Source organism: Balaenoptera physalus (genome assembly GCF_965194825.1).
Source record: "Balaenoptera physalus genome assembly, chromosome: 6".
Taxonomy (NCBI): Eukaryota; Metazoa; Chordata; class Mammalia; order Artiodactyla; family Balaenopteridae; genus Balaenoptera; species Balaenoptera physalus.
Genome location: NC_138885.1, coordinates 105,085,842 through 105,100,321, shown reverse-complemented (window position 1 = coordinate 105,100,321; position 14,480 = coordinate 105,085,842). Strand labels below are relative to the sequence as shown.

The window sequence follows — 14,480 nt, the reverse complement described above, 5'->3', positions numbered from 1 at the left end:
TTTTCTACCTTGGTGGAATGCCTTGGTCTCTAGGGATATCAATGGGTTATTAAAGAATATCAACTGAGAGAGAGAGAGGTATAGATTACCTGAGATACATGAGTTCATTTTGGGTTCATGGACATCTTTTTAGAAAACAAAGATGACAAACCTGACCTAGACTGTTGGAGATTTTAAGGATGGGGACGTTATGTCAAAAGGCAGAAAGTCCCCCTTCAAAGTTTGCTTGTTCTAAATTCTTAGGAATCAGGTCTATTCTAATTCTCTCGGGAATATGAATACTGATTGTGTTTTTCATTCATGTTTAGTAAAAATATTATGGAGTTTTATTACCTCAGTCCCTACATTGAATTTGAAGTAAACCATGTGTTTTCACCAGCTTGAAATATTCATGCCTGCACAAATGTCAAATTCATGTTGTAAAATTCTGCAGGGTATACCGTAAATTTTGATGGTCTATTCTAAACTAGTTTAATCTGGAGACCTCACTTAGATACCAGTTATAAAATGAAATTGTCAATAAACAAAACAAACCTCACCATCCGAATCATTCATTATATTGGGGCACTCCGGGAACATACAATCTAAGATAGGCTGGAATAAATGGTCATATTAATTTCACATAGCAAGCATGGACAAATACTAGACTTAGATAAATCATTAAAATGCCTAGTTCCATGTGTATGAAGAGTCTCATGGACATTTTGGAATGATACAGGAATAATTGTTATTTAAGTGTGTATTAGCTTAAGAAGGCGCTAACACTTTTTCCTTTTTACAGTACATGAAGATGATGGGTGTAAACTCCTCCAGCCACTTTTTTGCCTGGCTTATAGAGAGTGTTGGATTTTTACTGGTTACCATCATCATCCTCATCATTATACTCAAGTTTGGCAATATTCTTCCTAAAACAAATGGGTTCATTTTGTTCCTGTATTTTTCGGACTATAGCTTCTCAGTTCTTGCCATGAGCTACCTTATCAGTGTCTTCTTCAACAACACCAACATTGCAGCTCTGATTGGAAGCCTCATCTACATCATTGCCTTTTTTCCATTTATTGTTCTGGTTACAATTGAGAATGAGTTGAGCTACATAGTAAAAGTATTCATGGTGAGTCAGCTGTCACAACTGAATGGCCAGGGTGTGAAAGGAATGGACCTTTTTTGGTGGTTTTGGCTCTCCAACTGAGAATACACTTATCTAAATGTAAAAGTTCAGTGTTTGCAAAATATGAGTAACTGTCCTAATGAGAGTCAGTTACATCATTGTCTACCATACAAGCGAAAGACCATGAAAAGAAAACTTTTCCTCCACGGTTTCTAAAACTATAATAGGTGATGCTGTTAAGAGACAGTACCTGAAGAAAGAACAGTTAAAATGTAATACATCAAGTTTTGAAGACCATCAAGAATTCTGACTTCTCTTTGGCGCAATTCCTTAAATATCTTAGAGCCTCTATAACTGGCATTATTCTCATAAATGAATAATTCTCATGGTTTTTATGACGTATAATATAACATACAGGCATAAAGACAAATACGCTGAGAGCATATAATCAATTTTGAATTCTGCTTTTTCAATTAAAGTACTAAATTAATTTAAGAATTTTAACGAAAGCATTAGGTTTACTGACTTTGAAATTTGGAAAGCAGAAGTAAAGCTCATCATTGACTGAGAGTCATGTTAAAACTTTGCTGTTTATGGAAATAGAAAGTGATAAATAACTTTCATTTGACATTGACCACCTTGAGTTTAAACAACATCTAAATTTTTAATTTGTTGCATTATTAGTACTCAGTTGACATTTTAGTATATTTTCATGCATAAAACTTCTATTACTTGAAGTCAACCTCTGAAGTAAAAACACCTTCTGGCCCCTAACATTTCATTTGATACTAGCCTTAACATTGCATTACCCTATTATTACTGGTTTTATAAATTGCTAAGCAACATTTAATAAGTTTAGATATATATATTTTGGATTTTTGATAAATATTTTTAAGTTATAATTTTACTGCTTTTGTTTTCTGCTATTTCCTCTCCTTTTCTTCCAGAGTTGTAGCATGCTTGGTAAGGGACCTCTGTGTTTTTAAATATGCTTAGAGAGTTAATGTCAGTTTTATCTCTATAAGTGCCCAAAGTTTTAAGTATGTTAAGATCCCTCTGGGCGAAATGTGTGAAATCTACAAGAACTATCATTGCCATTGATTTTCTTCACAGAACCTGCTGTCCCCAACAGCTTTCAGCTATGCAAGTCAGTACATTGCACGATATGAGGAGCAGGGCATTGGTAGGTTCACTTCCTTTACAGCTGGATTTTATCTTTCACACCTGCAATATGTCTCACAGAAGAATAAATCTATGTGTTCACTTCTTAGGTCTTCAGTGGGAAAATATGTACAGTTCCCCAGTTCAGGATGACACCACTTCGTTTGGCTGGCTATGCTGTCTAATCCTAGTCGACTCTTTCATTTATTTCCTTATTGCTTGGTATGTCAGGAACGTTTTCCCAGGTACGAACATGCTTCCTATAGATACATGCTTTTTTATGGTAATAAATTATATTTATTATAAATCTGCTAATATATATTTTCTAATATTTTTATTTACCACATATCATCTCCAAAAAGAAATACTTAAATCCCAAAACTAAACAGAATTTTCCAGGATGAGATAATGCACTGCTGAGTTTTTTTCTCTGATGTACCTTTAAAGGACAGAGTGAATTAAGGAGCACGGAATCCAGTCTTTCCAAATGGGAGAACAAGATATTATAAGGCAAAAATCAAGTCTCCTAATTCTAAGGAGAATTTATCCAGTTCTAATGGAACAAGACTAGTGGGATTCCCCTCCTAGGTCTCAAGTGGTTAAAACTTCAACATGATCAGGAGTTTTTCCATTAAGCCTTATTTATATTTGTAGGTTTTTGATGCTATAAATGAATAAAAGACTATTATTCTATTCCAGTTATATAAAATTTCTGTAAAAGAGAGGTAATATAGAGACAGAAAGCAGGTCAGTGATTGCCTTTAACTTGAGTTGAAAGTAGGGACTATCTGCAAAGGGCATGGGAGAAATTTTTGGAGTTATTGGAATTTTTGGATTGTGGTTATGGTTGCACAACTTTATTTACTAAAAATCATCTCACTCTACACTTACAATGATTAAATTTTATGGTGTGTAACTATACCCAATGAAGCTGTTTAAAAAAGAAAGAATTTTTTGAAATGCTATGTTTTTTACTTTACTTTGGAAACTGAGACCACTTTAGTTTTATATAGTGTCAAAAAAAATGAAAATACTTCCTGAACACTGTATAGTAAGTACTCTGTTATTTAGCTTCTGATGCTTAATGTTAACAATCAATTAATAATTACTTTTCCTAATACATTTTTGTTACAGGTACATATGGTATGGCAGCTCCGTGGTATTTTCCATTCCTTCCTTCCTATTGGAAGGAGCGATTGGGATGTGCAGAAGTGAAGCATGAGAAAAGCAATGGCCTTATGTTTACTAATATCATGATGCAGAACACCAGACCATCTGCCAGTAAGACAAGTAGGTCAACAACATGCATTATTATGAGAGAAGTGATATAAAATTTACATGACTAGTGATTTTAATTACCTTTTTCTAAATGGCAAAATTATCCTTTTAGTCATGGATGAATATGTCTACACATATGTGTTTGGACTCTTAGAGAGATTAAATTGTGGCTTTTTCTGAGCTCATTAGCTCAGGTGGTTAGCATATGGTGCTAATTAGGCCAAGATTGCAGATCCCTTTTGTGTTCCAGTTAGATTCACACGGAGAAAAACTTTGTTCCTTGGCCCCAGTCTGCACCCCTCACCTCAGCCGTCTGTCACTAGTCATAAGGAGTAACCAAGTAACAAGTATGGATAATTTAGCATAACCCATCACCAACACTGAACAAACAGTTTAAGGCTCATGTTTTACTGACACTGGGTGAGCAGTGTCAGCTTTATAAAGCAAGGAGGGCCCATGTAAGCGGTCCTTTTGTGCTGCCTGAAGGAAATGTAGAGAGTAATTAATGAACCGAGTCTATAAACCACAGATCTGAGTGAGCCTTGTCACTGTAGACGTTTATTCTGTAAGTAGATATCATCCTGTCCAGCTGGAGGACCAAGCCTTAAAAGTGTGTTTTGAGTATTTGAGATCTGTGGAATAAAGGAGAATTCATTCTTATGATGCTATATTCTGAGACTACTTTTTCTGACAGAGAAGGGCAATATAAACCTTAGAGTGTGGTGCCAACACTCTCATTCATTTTGGAAACAAGTGAGAAGGCTGAAGACTATAATAGATCATTTATTCCTGGAATTATTTTTTACTTTGAGGCTTGTGCTTTTATAGTCTTCAATTTTTAATTAATGAAAAGTCTAACTCTAGCTTCATTTTTCTTCCTTGTGAGCTTACAACTCTTTTCTTAATTTCTTTCCAGGTCCTGAATACATGTTTCCCTCCAACACTGAGTCTGAACCTAAAGATCTCACAGTTGGGGTTGCCCTGCATGGGGTCACAAAGAACTATGGCTCAAAAATTGCTGTTGCTAACCTCAGTCTGAACTTTTATGAAGGGCATATTACTTCATTGCTGGGGCCCAATGGCGCTGGGAAAACTACTACCATGTATGTTACTTTTCAACACTTAGGTGTCATGGAAGCGTATTACTTAATATTTCCTCACTTCTTTCATAAATGTAAAGTTGTTACAGCTCCCAGATGGGTTAAGATAGCTCAAGTTGTTTCCTGTAAAATGGAGTCTAAATCAAAGGTCCGAATTGTGAGCTCAAAGTCCAGATCAGACCCACCAGATAGGTTTATTTGGTCTACCTAATATTGGCACACTGGTACCTCTCAAAATTTTTAATTTCAGTGCCAGCATTTAAAAATGGGAGAGTTCTCCAATAAAAATAAGTATTCCTGCTATCTCTTAGATAATAGGAAGTTCTGGCAACATTGGATCTACAGGCTTAGGTAGAGACAATGTTTTGGGGCTTGTTAGTGACTGTTCTCAAAGGGGCCGTCTACTTTCTGGTTCATCCCTGGTCCCCACCAATCTTTACTGCTTCATACATTCAGTCTATTTCATTTCTTTGCGTTTTTATCCTGGCCCGTGTACCAGTTTGGGTTCACAAGCCTTGGTATAAACGCACTCAGCCCCAGCCACTCTATTACAGGGAACCCTTGCCTGGATTCATGAAGAAAGAAAAGAATCACCAGCTATCAGATATAGATCAAAAAGTCCACAAGTGGTACATGGGCTGTTCTTTCTCTCTTCACTTAACTAGCGTTTTCCTGTATCCCAATGGAGAAGATTCAAATGTTTTTACAGTGACATTCTTTTGAATTTTTTTCTGTGACTCACCTCCAGTGCTCTACTGGGCTTAGCTTGGAGTCCACTCTACGATGCTCTTGGTGCTCTAGGCCTTACTTGAGAACAAGCATCTGTTGTTGGCTATGCTATTTGCTATCATCGTGAGTAAGCTCAGTGACTGCCAAAACATACACAAATTAATCTTTAGTAAATAAAAGGGCACAAAGGAGAGAGTTATGAAATGAGTGAACATGCAGCTACTCTCATTTATATGACCTGTTTCAATTCAGAGTTGGCTTTCTAGTAAGAATACAGTGCTTAAAATGTAAGATTTCTAACAGGTAATAAGAGGACAATGAAGAAAAGTAATGGAGAAGGATTTTGAAGAGGCTATAATTTTAGCTGAGAAAGTCCCCATTTCAGTTTTCTGAATATAAAGAATATATAAAGAAATATGTTATTTGATTTTAATGTGTTTTTATGGGAAGAATTACATATTATATTGATTCCCTATTTAATCCGCAATAGTCATTTAAGATCTATTACGTGCAAGACGCTAGTTAGGTACTGAGAGTGGTGAGAGAACAAGTCCTTTCCCTGACCTCATGGAGCTTACATTTTAGTGGAGAAGATGGATATTAAATAACTCCCCAGTTTACTGACCATCTGAAATATGGTGAGGAGTTTGTAGGTGAGAATATTCTCGTCACAGGGTAGAGTAAGGGACTGAAGATGACCAAAGTTCATGTGAAAAACAGAAATTTGAGGCCTAATTGCGTATGGGTACTACCTGATGCCAGGGAAGTGCAGGAGTTTGCTCAAGGAGGGAGTGCATTTGCAGTTAAAAAGCGCAACCATTTCTGTCATTACTACCACCATCACCCCACCACTATCATCATCATCATCATCACATAGTGTTTCTATCACACTCTAAATTATTAGAGGTGTAAAAGTAATTTTAGTTTTTATTCCCAGTTAATCCCATTTTACTTCATAGCTTGCCCTGGCCTGGGAAGATACACTGTAACATTTTTTGCTAACAACTGAGATACATTTAGTCCTAAAATCTAACTCAGAGTTCTGGTTCACACCTAATTTATGCTTTCTTCATTCCCAGCTCCCTGTTGACTGGGCTGTTTGATGCCTCAGCAGGTACCATCTTTGTTTATGGAAAAGATATCAAAACAGATCTCCACACTGTGAGGAAGAACCTGGGGGTCTGCATGCAACATGATGTCCTGTTCAGTTACCTCACTACCAAGGAGCACCTCCTCTTATACGGCTCCATCAAAGCTCCTCACTGGACTAAAAAGGAGCTGCACGAGGAAGTAAAAAGGTCAGATATGACAGCAATGAGAACATGTGTGGGTAACTCCTCTCAAAAAGAGGTCAAGCTATAGTAATAATACCAGTAGGAGACAGTTTCTCAGGAAACAATTGTTTTTAGTTTTTCTACTTTTCTAGTATTGTATACATTTAAGGGCATTATCCTCACTGGCCAGTTATTATACTGGAATTGTTTAACTGTCTTCATCTGACTCCCATATTACCCCCAATCCTCTGTTTCTAATCTCCGTGGCTACCATACTGGTCTTTTTTTTTCCTTGGCTGCCTCGGGTCTTAGTTGTGGCACACGGCCTTCTCTCTAGTTGTGGCACGTAGGTTTTCTCTCTCTAGTTATGGCATGTGGGCTCCAGGGCGTGTGGGCTCTGTAGTTTGCGGTATGCGGGCTCTCTCGTTGAGGCACGCAAGCTCAGTAGTTGTGGCATATGGGCTTAGTTGCCCAGCGGCATGTGAGATCTTAGTTCCCCGACCAGGGATCGAACCTACATCCCCTGCATTGGAAGGCGGATTCTTTACCACTGGACCACTAGGGAAGTCCCTACCATACTGGTCTTAACTGGACTCCCAGCTTCTACTTTCCCTTGTACAGTCTATTCAAAGAGCAGACAAGGTGACCTTTTTAAACTGCATATCAGACCAGGTCACTCCTCTGTCAAAACCCTCTAACGGCTTCTCACCACACTCAGTGTGAAACTCAGGAATGTTCTTATCAAGGCCTATGAGGCACTTCCTGACCTGCCTCCAATCCTTTTGATTTTATTTCCTTCTGCTTTTTGCACATTCACTCTGCTCTAGGTACGCTCACCCAGGCGCACACTTAGTTATGCTAAGCCTGCTCCAGCCTCAGGGCTTTCCATGTTCCCTGTACTTAGAGCAGCCTTCCTCAGACAGCCCTTTGACTTACTCCTCCACCTTACTGGTCTCTGCTCAAATGTCAGCTTCTCTGAGGGGACCACCATGTGTAAAATAGATGCCTAAAGTAGCATATCCCAGGCACTCATCTCATATACCCTGTATTTTTTTTTTAATCACACTTATCACGAAATAGCATATCATAAACTTACTTGGGAATATGTTTATCTACTGAATTTCCCCAGCATTCCTCCTAATACACACACATAATAGAACATAGTCTCCTTATGGGTTAGGAACATTATCGGCTCAGTGCCTTTCCACAGCACCTGAAACACAGTCTGGCAGAACATAGGCAGGCACTCTGTAAGTATTTGTCAAATGAATGAAATAATAAGCCATATATTCCTTATGTTGTTTTCTGAGTATTAGTTTTATACCTCCAGCTAGATGATAAGTAACAGAAAGCTGTATCATGAATCGTCAATAGTTTACCTTGCTGAGCACATAATAGTTGCTTAGTGAATACCTCTCATTTAGGGTGCTTTTCGTATTTTTCCATTGTTCACATTTTCTGTCTGTAAAAAAAATAACCACTATACATCATTTTTTAAGGACTTTAAAAGATACTGGACTATATAGCCATCGTCATAAGAGAGTTGGAACGTTGTCAGGAGGAATGAAGAGGAAGTTATCCATATCCATAGCTCTAATTGGAGGATCAAGGGTGGTAATTTTAGATGAACCATCCACTGGAGTTGACCCATGCTCTCGCCGAAGTATATGGGATGTTATATCCAAGAACAAAACTGGTATGAGTATCTTCGTATAACTTCGCCAAGCAACAGTCATAATTTTGCCCTCTGGGATGCATGCAAAGAAGTTAAAGTCTTTTCTGTTTATAATCTCCATTAAAGATCTAAGGTGTGCTCTTCCTTTTGTGAGGTCTTCTCTTCTCCCAGCTAAATTTCTGGATCAATTAGTTAATATCTATGTAATGCCCACTGTGAATTGAGCACTTAACTGGCCCTTTTGAGAGCATGCAAATCCAATAGAAGTTCCAAATTCTGCCTAGAGGAGCTTAGAATCTAATTAGAGATACCGAACATACACAAATGAAAATAAACTGAAAACAGACTAAATAAGTGCTAACAGGATGTGAAGCAAAGGAGCAATCAGAGTGGAGTGGATTAATCAGAGAGGAATATTCAAAAAGTCTTTAAAATTACTGCTTTTTCATAGTGAAGGGAGGGAGGGAGGGAGAGAGAGACAGAAAGAGAGAGAATGGAAGTGAAGCCAAGGGAACAGACTAAGGGATTAGGAGGAGTTGCCCCCACTACAGAGTATGGACATTTAGCCTTACAGCATAACCAATGTGTGTTTGCTGCCAATTTATAAGAAAAATATTTAGGAACACCCCGTCTGAATTTCTCATTTTGAAAGCTCCTCTGATCAGTTTTTCAGTTAGCCCGTAAAACGTGACTCTCCTCCTCATAAATTACAGGATTTACTTGTGCTAACTCAGTACATCCTGGGGACTGCAGCTTCACTTTTCATTCTTGGTTGTTCTCCTCTGTATTTTCAAGCCAGAACAATCATTCTGTCGACACACCACTTGGACGAGGCTGAAGTGCTGAGTGACCGCATCGCCTTCCTGGAGGAGGGTGGGCTGCGCTGCTGCGGGTCACCATTTTATCTCAAGGAAGCCTTTGGGGACGGGTATCACCTCACACTCACCAAGAAAAAGGTTTGTAGGAGAGAAAACATACCTCATTATGGGACCGTAAATTAAGTTTTGTATGAAACAGAAGCAGAATCTGTCCAACTTTATTCATTGCTAAAATTAATCTGTTAGGTTCATGTTTCTCAAACTGAGCGAGTATCAGAACCACTGAAGGTCTTTTGTTAAACCCGAATTTCTGGCTCCACCCCCAAGAGTCTCTGATTCAGTAGATCCGGTATGAGGCTCCAGAATTTACTGCATTTCTGCCAAGGTCCACATCAGCCCATGTGGTGCTGCTGCTACTGGTCTGCGATTGCACACTGAGAACCAATGTGCTAGATAAAAGAAAGGTCTGTACTGAGGTTACTGACGGAGGATCAGCCTGTTAGCTTCCCTAGCATTTCAGCCTATAAAGCTAAAAATTAGATTTTCCGCTCTATAAAAAGCAAATGAAGAGAATATGCAGTCATGTATTCACTTTCTGATCAGTATTCCTTGAATGGCAATGTGGAGATAAATACAGACAGGCCAGTGGTGCTTTCACATCTTTGAAGAACAAGAATGCTTACTAAGGCTCCCTGTACCACCTAAAATAGCATAGGTATCAATACTGTGCCAGATGTATATGCCATTAGAAAGGTTTTGACTACTATCATTTATTTGATATCTGATCATCCGGATGTGACTTCCAAAATATAAAAAAGTAGTTCATTGTTATATTCATTAATTCATTCAAAAACTTATGTATTAGGTGCATATGATGTCTTAATATGTGCCCAAGACACTGTTCTAGGCGCTGGGGATACAGCAGTGAACTGATGATATTAAGATCTCTGCCCTCATGGAGTTTATATTCTGATGGAGTGTGGGGAATTCAAGTGGTAAAATTGATAAATATATTATTTAGAATATTAGCAGGTGATAAATGCTATGGGTAGAATAAAGCAGAGGAAGGGGCATGGGGAATGCTGGGTGGTGCCATTTTAAGTAGGGTAGTAAGAGAAGGGGTCTCTGAGAAGGTGACAGTTGAGCCAAGAGTTGAGGCCAGGCAGAGAGTGAGCCATGTCACTATCTGGGGCAAAGGAACAATTGCAAAGGCCCTGAGGAGGAAGCATGCCTGAGCCCGAAGCATCGGACAGCAGAAAGAGTCTGTTGTCACGAGGGTGGAGCACATAAGAGGGAAAAGAGGATGGTGGGCAAGGAGGTTGGAGAAGGGACAGGGTGAGGTGGGAGAGGGGAGCCAGTAGAAAGTGACGTACAGGCAAGTGTAGGGCTCCCAAGTGGGACGGGAAGCCACGAGAGGAGGGATGTGTTACCTGGCTTAGGTCTGAACTGGCCTAAAAGCACTTGCCGCCCTCTGATTGGGGCCCTTGGGCACTACAGTGTAAAGACAAGGGAGTTCTTAACTTCTCTTTTCGTCTCTAGAGTCCAAATGTAAATGCAAGTACAGTGTGTGACACGACAGCTGTGACAGCAGTGATCCAGTCACATCTCCCTGAAGCCTACCTCAAAGAGGACATCGGGGGAGAGCTTGTCTACGTGCTTCCTCCGTTTAGCACCAAAGTCTCAGGGGCCTATCTTTCACTCCTGAGAGCACTGGACAATGGCCTGAGTGACCTCAACATCGGGTGCTACGGCATTTCAGATACCACCATGGAAGAGGTACACCTGGACATTTCCTTTTTGCTTAAAACTGGTTAACTTGCTGTTCCTTGAGAATAAATGTGAACAGTTCTTTTTAGAAAGAAAAGAAATATTTAAAAGTAAACATTTCAGGGCTTCCCTGGTGGTCCAGTGGTTAAGAATCCGCCTGCCAATGCAGGGGACACAGGTTCGAGCCCTGGTCCGGGAAGATCCCACATGCCGCGGAGCAACTAAGCCCGTGCGCCACAACTACTGAGCCTGCGCTCTAGAGCCCACAGGCCACAACTACTGAAGCCCGCGTGCCTAGAGCCCATGCTCCGCAACAAGAGAAGCCACCTCAATGAGAAGCCCGCACACCGCAACCAAGAGTAACACTCCCCGCTCGCCACAACTAGAGAAAGCCACATGCAGCAACGAAGACCCAATGCAGCCAAAAATAAATAAATAAAATTTTAAACATAAATAAATAAATAAACATTTCAAGAAGGGAACCAAAAATAAAGATGCTTTTGATTAACAAAAAATTAAAAAATTAAAAAAAAACATTTTTACAAAATCAGAAAATCTTAAAATTATCTCAATACCATTGTTATATGTAAGACTGACTTCTGAGAACAAACATGTTGCTTCACTTAGAGAACACATCTTTCACATACAAATATGTTCACTTAAAGTCACTCTCAAAAATGTTCACTTAAAGTCGTACTTATTTGTCTCAATAAATATGGTAAAAATTTAAAATCAAAATTGAGCTTAGAAACTAGAGAACAGGACACCATCAAAAAATCTACAAACAGTAAATGCTGGAGAGGGTGTGGAGAAAAGGGAACCCTCTTGTACTGTTGGTGGGAATGTAAATTGATACAGCCACTATGGAGAACAGTATGGAGGTTTCTTAAAAAACTAAAAATAGAACTACCATATGACCCAGCAATCCCACTACTGGGCATATACCCTGAGAAAACCGTAATTCAAAAAGAGTCATGTACCACAATGTTCATTGCAGCTCTATTTACAATAGGCAGGACATGGAAGCAACCTAAATGTCCATCAACAGATGACTGGATAAAGAAGATGTGGCACATATATACAATGGAATATTACTCAGCCATAAGAAGAAACAAAATTGAGTTATTTGTAGTGAGGTGGATGGACCTAGAGTCTGTCATACAGAGTGAAGTTAGTCAGAAAGAGAAAAACAAATACCGTATGCTAACACATATATATGGAATCTTAAAAAAAAAAAAATTGTCATGAAGAACCGAGGGGCAGGACAGGAATAAAGATGCAGACGTAGAGAATGGACTTGAGGGCATGGGGAAGGGGAAGGGTAAGCTGGGACAAAGTGAGGGAGTGGCATGGACATATATACACTACCAAATGTAAAATAGATAGCTAGTGGGAAGCAGCCACATAGCACAGGGAGATCAGCTCGGTGCTTTGTGACCACCTAGAGGGGTGGGATAGGGATGGTGGGAGGGAGACACAAGAGGGAAGAGATATGAGGATATATGTATATGTATAACTGATTCACTTTGTTATAAAGCAGAAACTAACACACCATTGTAAAGTGATTATACTCCAATAAAGATGTTAAAAAAAAAAGAAACTAGAAAACACATGCATGTTTTACACTAATGAAGTGTTCTGGCTTCTCTTTCTAGGTCTTTCTGAACTTGACTAAAGGGTCACAGAAGAATAATGATATGAGTCTTGAGCACTTAACACAAAAGAAAATTGGAAATTCCGGTACCAGTGGCATCTCAACTCCTGATGATTTATCTGTGAGCAGCAGCAATTTCACAGACAGAGATGGTATAATAAATCTAATGTGCACATTTTGCTTAATTCCAATAAATGACCTAAGGGAGAAAAATCACAGGACAGATTTTTTTTTAATTCAACTTTAAATTTTCTTTCTAAATTTAAAAAGACTAAAGAAATATAAGCTTTCTTTTTTATATACAAAATATTTATTAAACCAAATTGAATTCTCTGTTTCAAAAACATTTTGAAGAATGTGAAAGAACTTCCTTGTTAGGGTGGTGATTAGTATTCCTTCTAGCCACCAGAAGTCGTTTTCAGGATGTGACTTACTACAACTCCAGAGTTGTGTTCAACAAGTTAAAATCCTTCTTGCAATTGGTGGTGTCCAACAATGAGCCAAGTTACCTTGTAAGGTAGCTCACTCACTGCTATTACAGATGTTCAAGTGGTGGTCGTAGTCATTAAAAAAAGGTTTTTTGTAAGAAAGAGTCATCCCTCTTTATGGGACCTCATTGGAAAATATGTCTAACCTTCCCCCACCTCTGAGTGATTCATATGCTGAGAAAATTCAGGCTCTGAGAAGATGCTTTTGGGAGAGGGTCTCTGAATTGGTGAAGTTGTACTTGATGGTTAAGAATCTATAATAATAGGTTTCCCCCCAATTCTTCACACAAGATATGTTTGGAAAACCATGTTTCTTGACATGACTTTGAGGGATTGGGCTCTTTTGAAAATAACTTTTATCCTGTCTTATTATCTTTCTGACAGTTAATTTATGCCTTTGGAAACACTATTTACTTAAGGAAGCATATAGTAAAATCATGTATAAACGATGGAGTAGTCATTTCAACAGTTTGCTTAAATTGGGAAAAATCTCTAGGAATAGAACTTTTGGTTAAACATTTGCTTGGCTCTAAAACTCAGAAAAGATAATCTCTAATGTTTGTGTAATTCTGGAACTTGGGAGTCTCATTTGTCCTCCGCTAGATTCCTCAGGTATCATCTTTTGGGAATATAATTGTCGAGACTATGGAATGGAAGACTTTGATTAGAGAGTGGTCATCTGCTTCAGGAAGTAAATGTTATGTATTTGCCTCTGCCTTTGTCTCATAATTTGAAACTATTCTTCAGTCAGAATGTTCCCCTCATTGACATTATCTTTTAGAAAGCACATTTGCTCCATTTGATACACCTGTAAGTCATCGACATGTAATTTCTCAAGAAACAGAAAAGCATACTAATTAACTTAAAATATTCAGCTCCTTCTGCAGTTCCGCTTTGCAGAGATAGGAGTTTGCATTTAAACTTGTTCACTCTATTTAATTGGAATTCATTTTAAATTAAGCAGCTTTGTATTTTTCCTTATCAGCTAAATGAAGATCATGATTTTTGTGCTGCATAATTTGTGATGGAGAATTAAAAATATCCGCAGAGTTGACAAATACTGTCATCTTATCACATGTAAAGGAGCGCTTGGTGGCAGGCCTTCGGAGGGAATGTTATATTTGAAACTATTTTTAGAGGGGCTGCTGAAATTATTAGTTGTATGAGCACTGTTGGGGAAGCAACAGTTTATGGCCTCCACAGCTGCTCTCACTCTCAGAAGCCATGGGATATCTACTCAGCACCTGAAGAGCAAGCATTTCAGGGCAATGTGGGGTGGGTTTGGGCGGAAAGAGGGTAGGCATTTTTTTCCAATGAGTTCTTTTTTGTGACTCGCGGTAAAAATAGAGTTTTGAAACGCCATATAATCAGTTCAGATTTCTAAAAGGAATGTAATGAATAGGTATTTGAACTAGAATTATACTTTGG

At 38.7% G+C, this 14,480-nt stretch overlaps 1 protein-coding gene across 4 annotated transcripts in view; it reads left to right on the top strand.

The window, feature by feature from the left end:
• ABCA12 (ATP binding cassette subfamily A member 12) overlaps positions 1-14,480 on the top strand; it is a 186,481-nt gene that overhangs the window by 135,795 nt on the left and 36,206 nt on the right. For all 4 annotated transcript variants that reach the window (XM_082467468.1, XM_082467469.1, XM_082467467.1 and 1 more), the window contains 10 exons: positions 782-1,111; positions 2,222-2,291; positions 2,380-2,514; positions 3,404-3,559; positions 4,464-4,650; positions 6,456-6,674; positions 8,150-8,346; positions 9,121-9,281; positions 10,683-10,919; positions 12,566-12,716. In XM_082467468.1, coding sequence (XP_082323594.1) covers positions 782-1,111; positions 2,222-2,291; positions 2,380-2,514; positions 3,404-3,559; positions 4,464-4,650; positions 6,456-6,674; positions 8,150-8,346; positions 9,121-9,281; positions 10,683-10,919; positions 12,566-12,716 — 1,843 coding nt within the window. The remainder of the gene's footprint in view (positions 1-781; positions 1,112-2,221; positions 2,292-2,379; positions 2,515-3,403; positions 3,560-4,463; positions 4,651-6,455; positions 6,675-8,149; positions 8,347-9,120; positions 9,282-10,682; positions 10,920-12,565; positions 12,717-14,480) is intronic.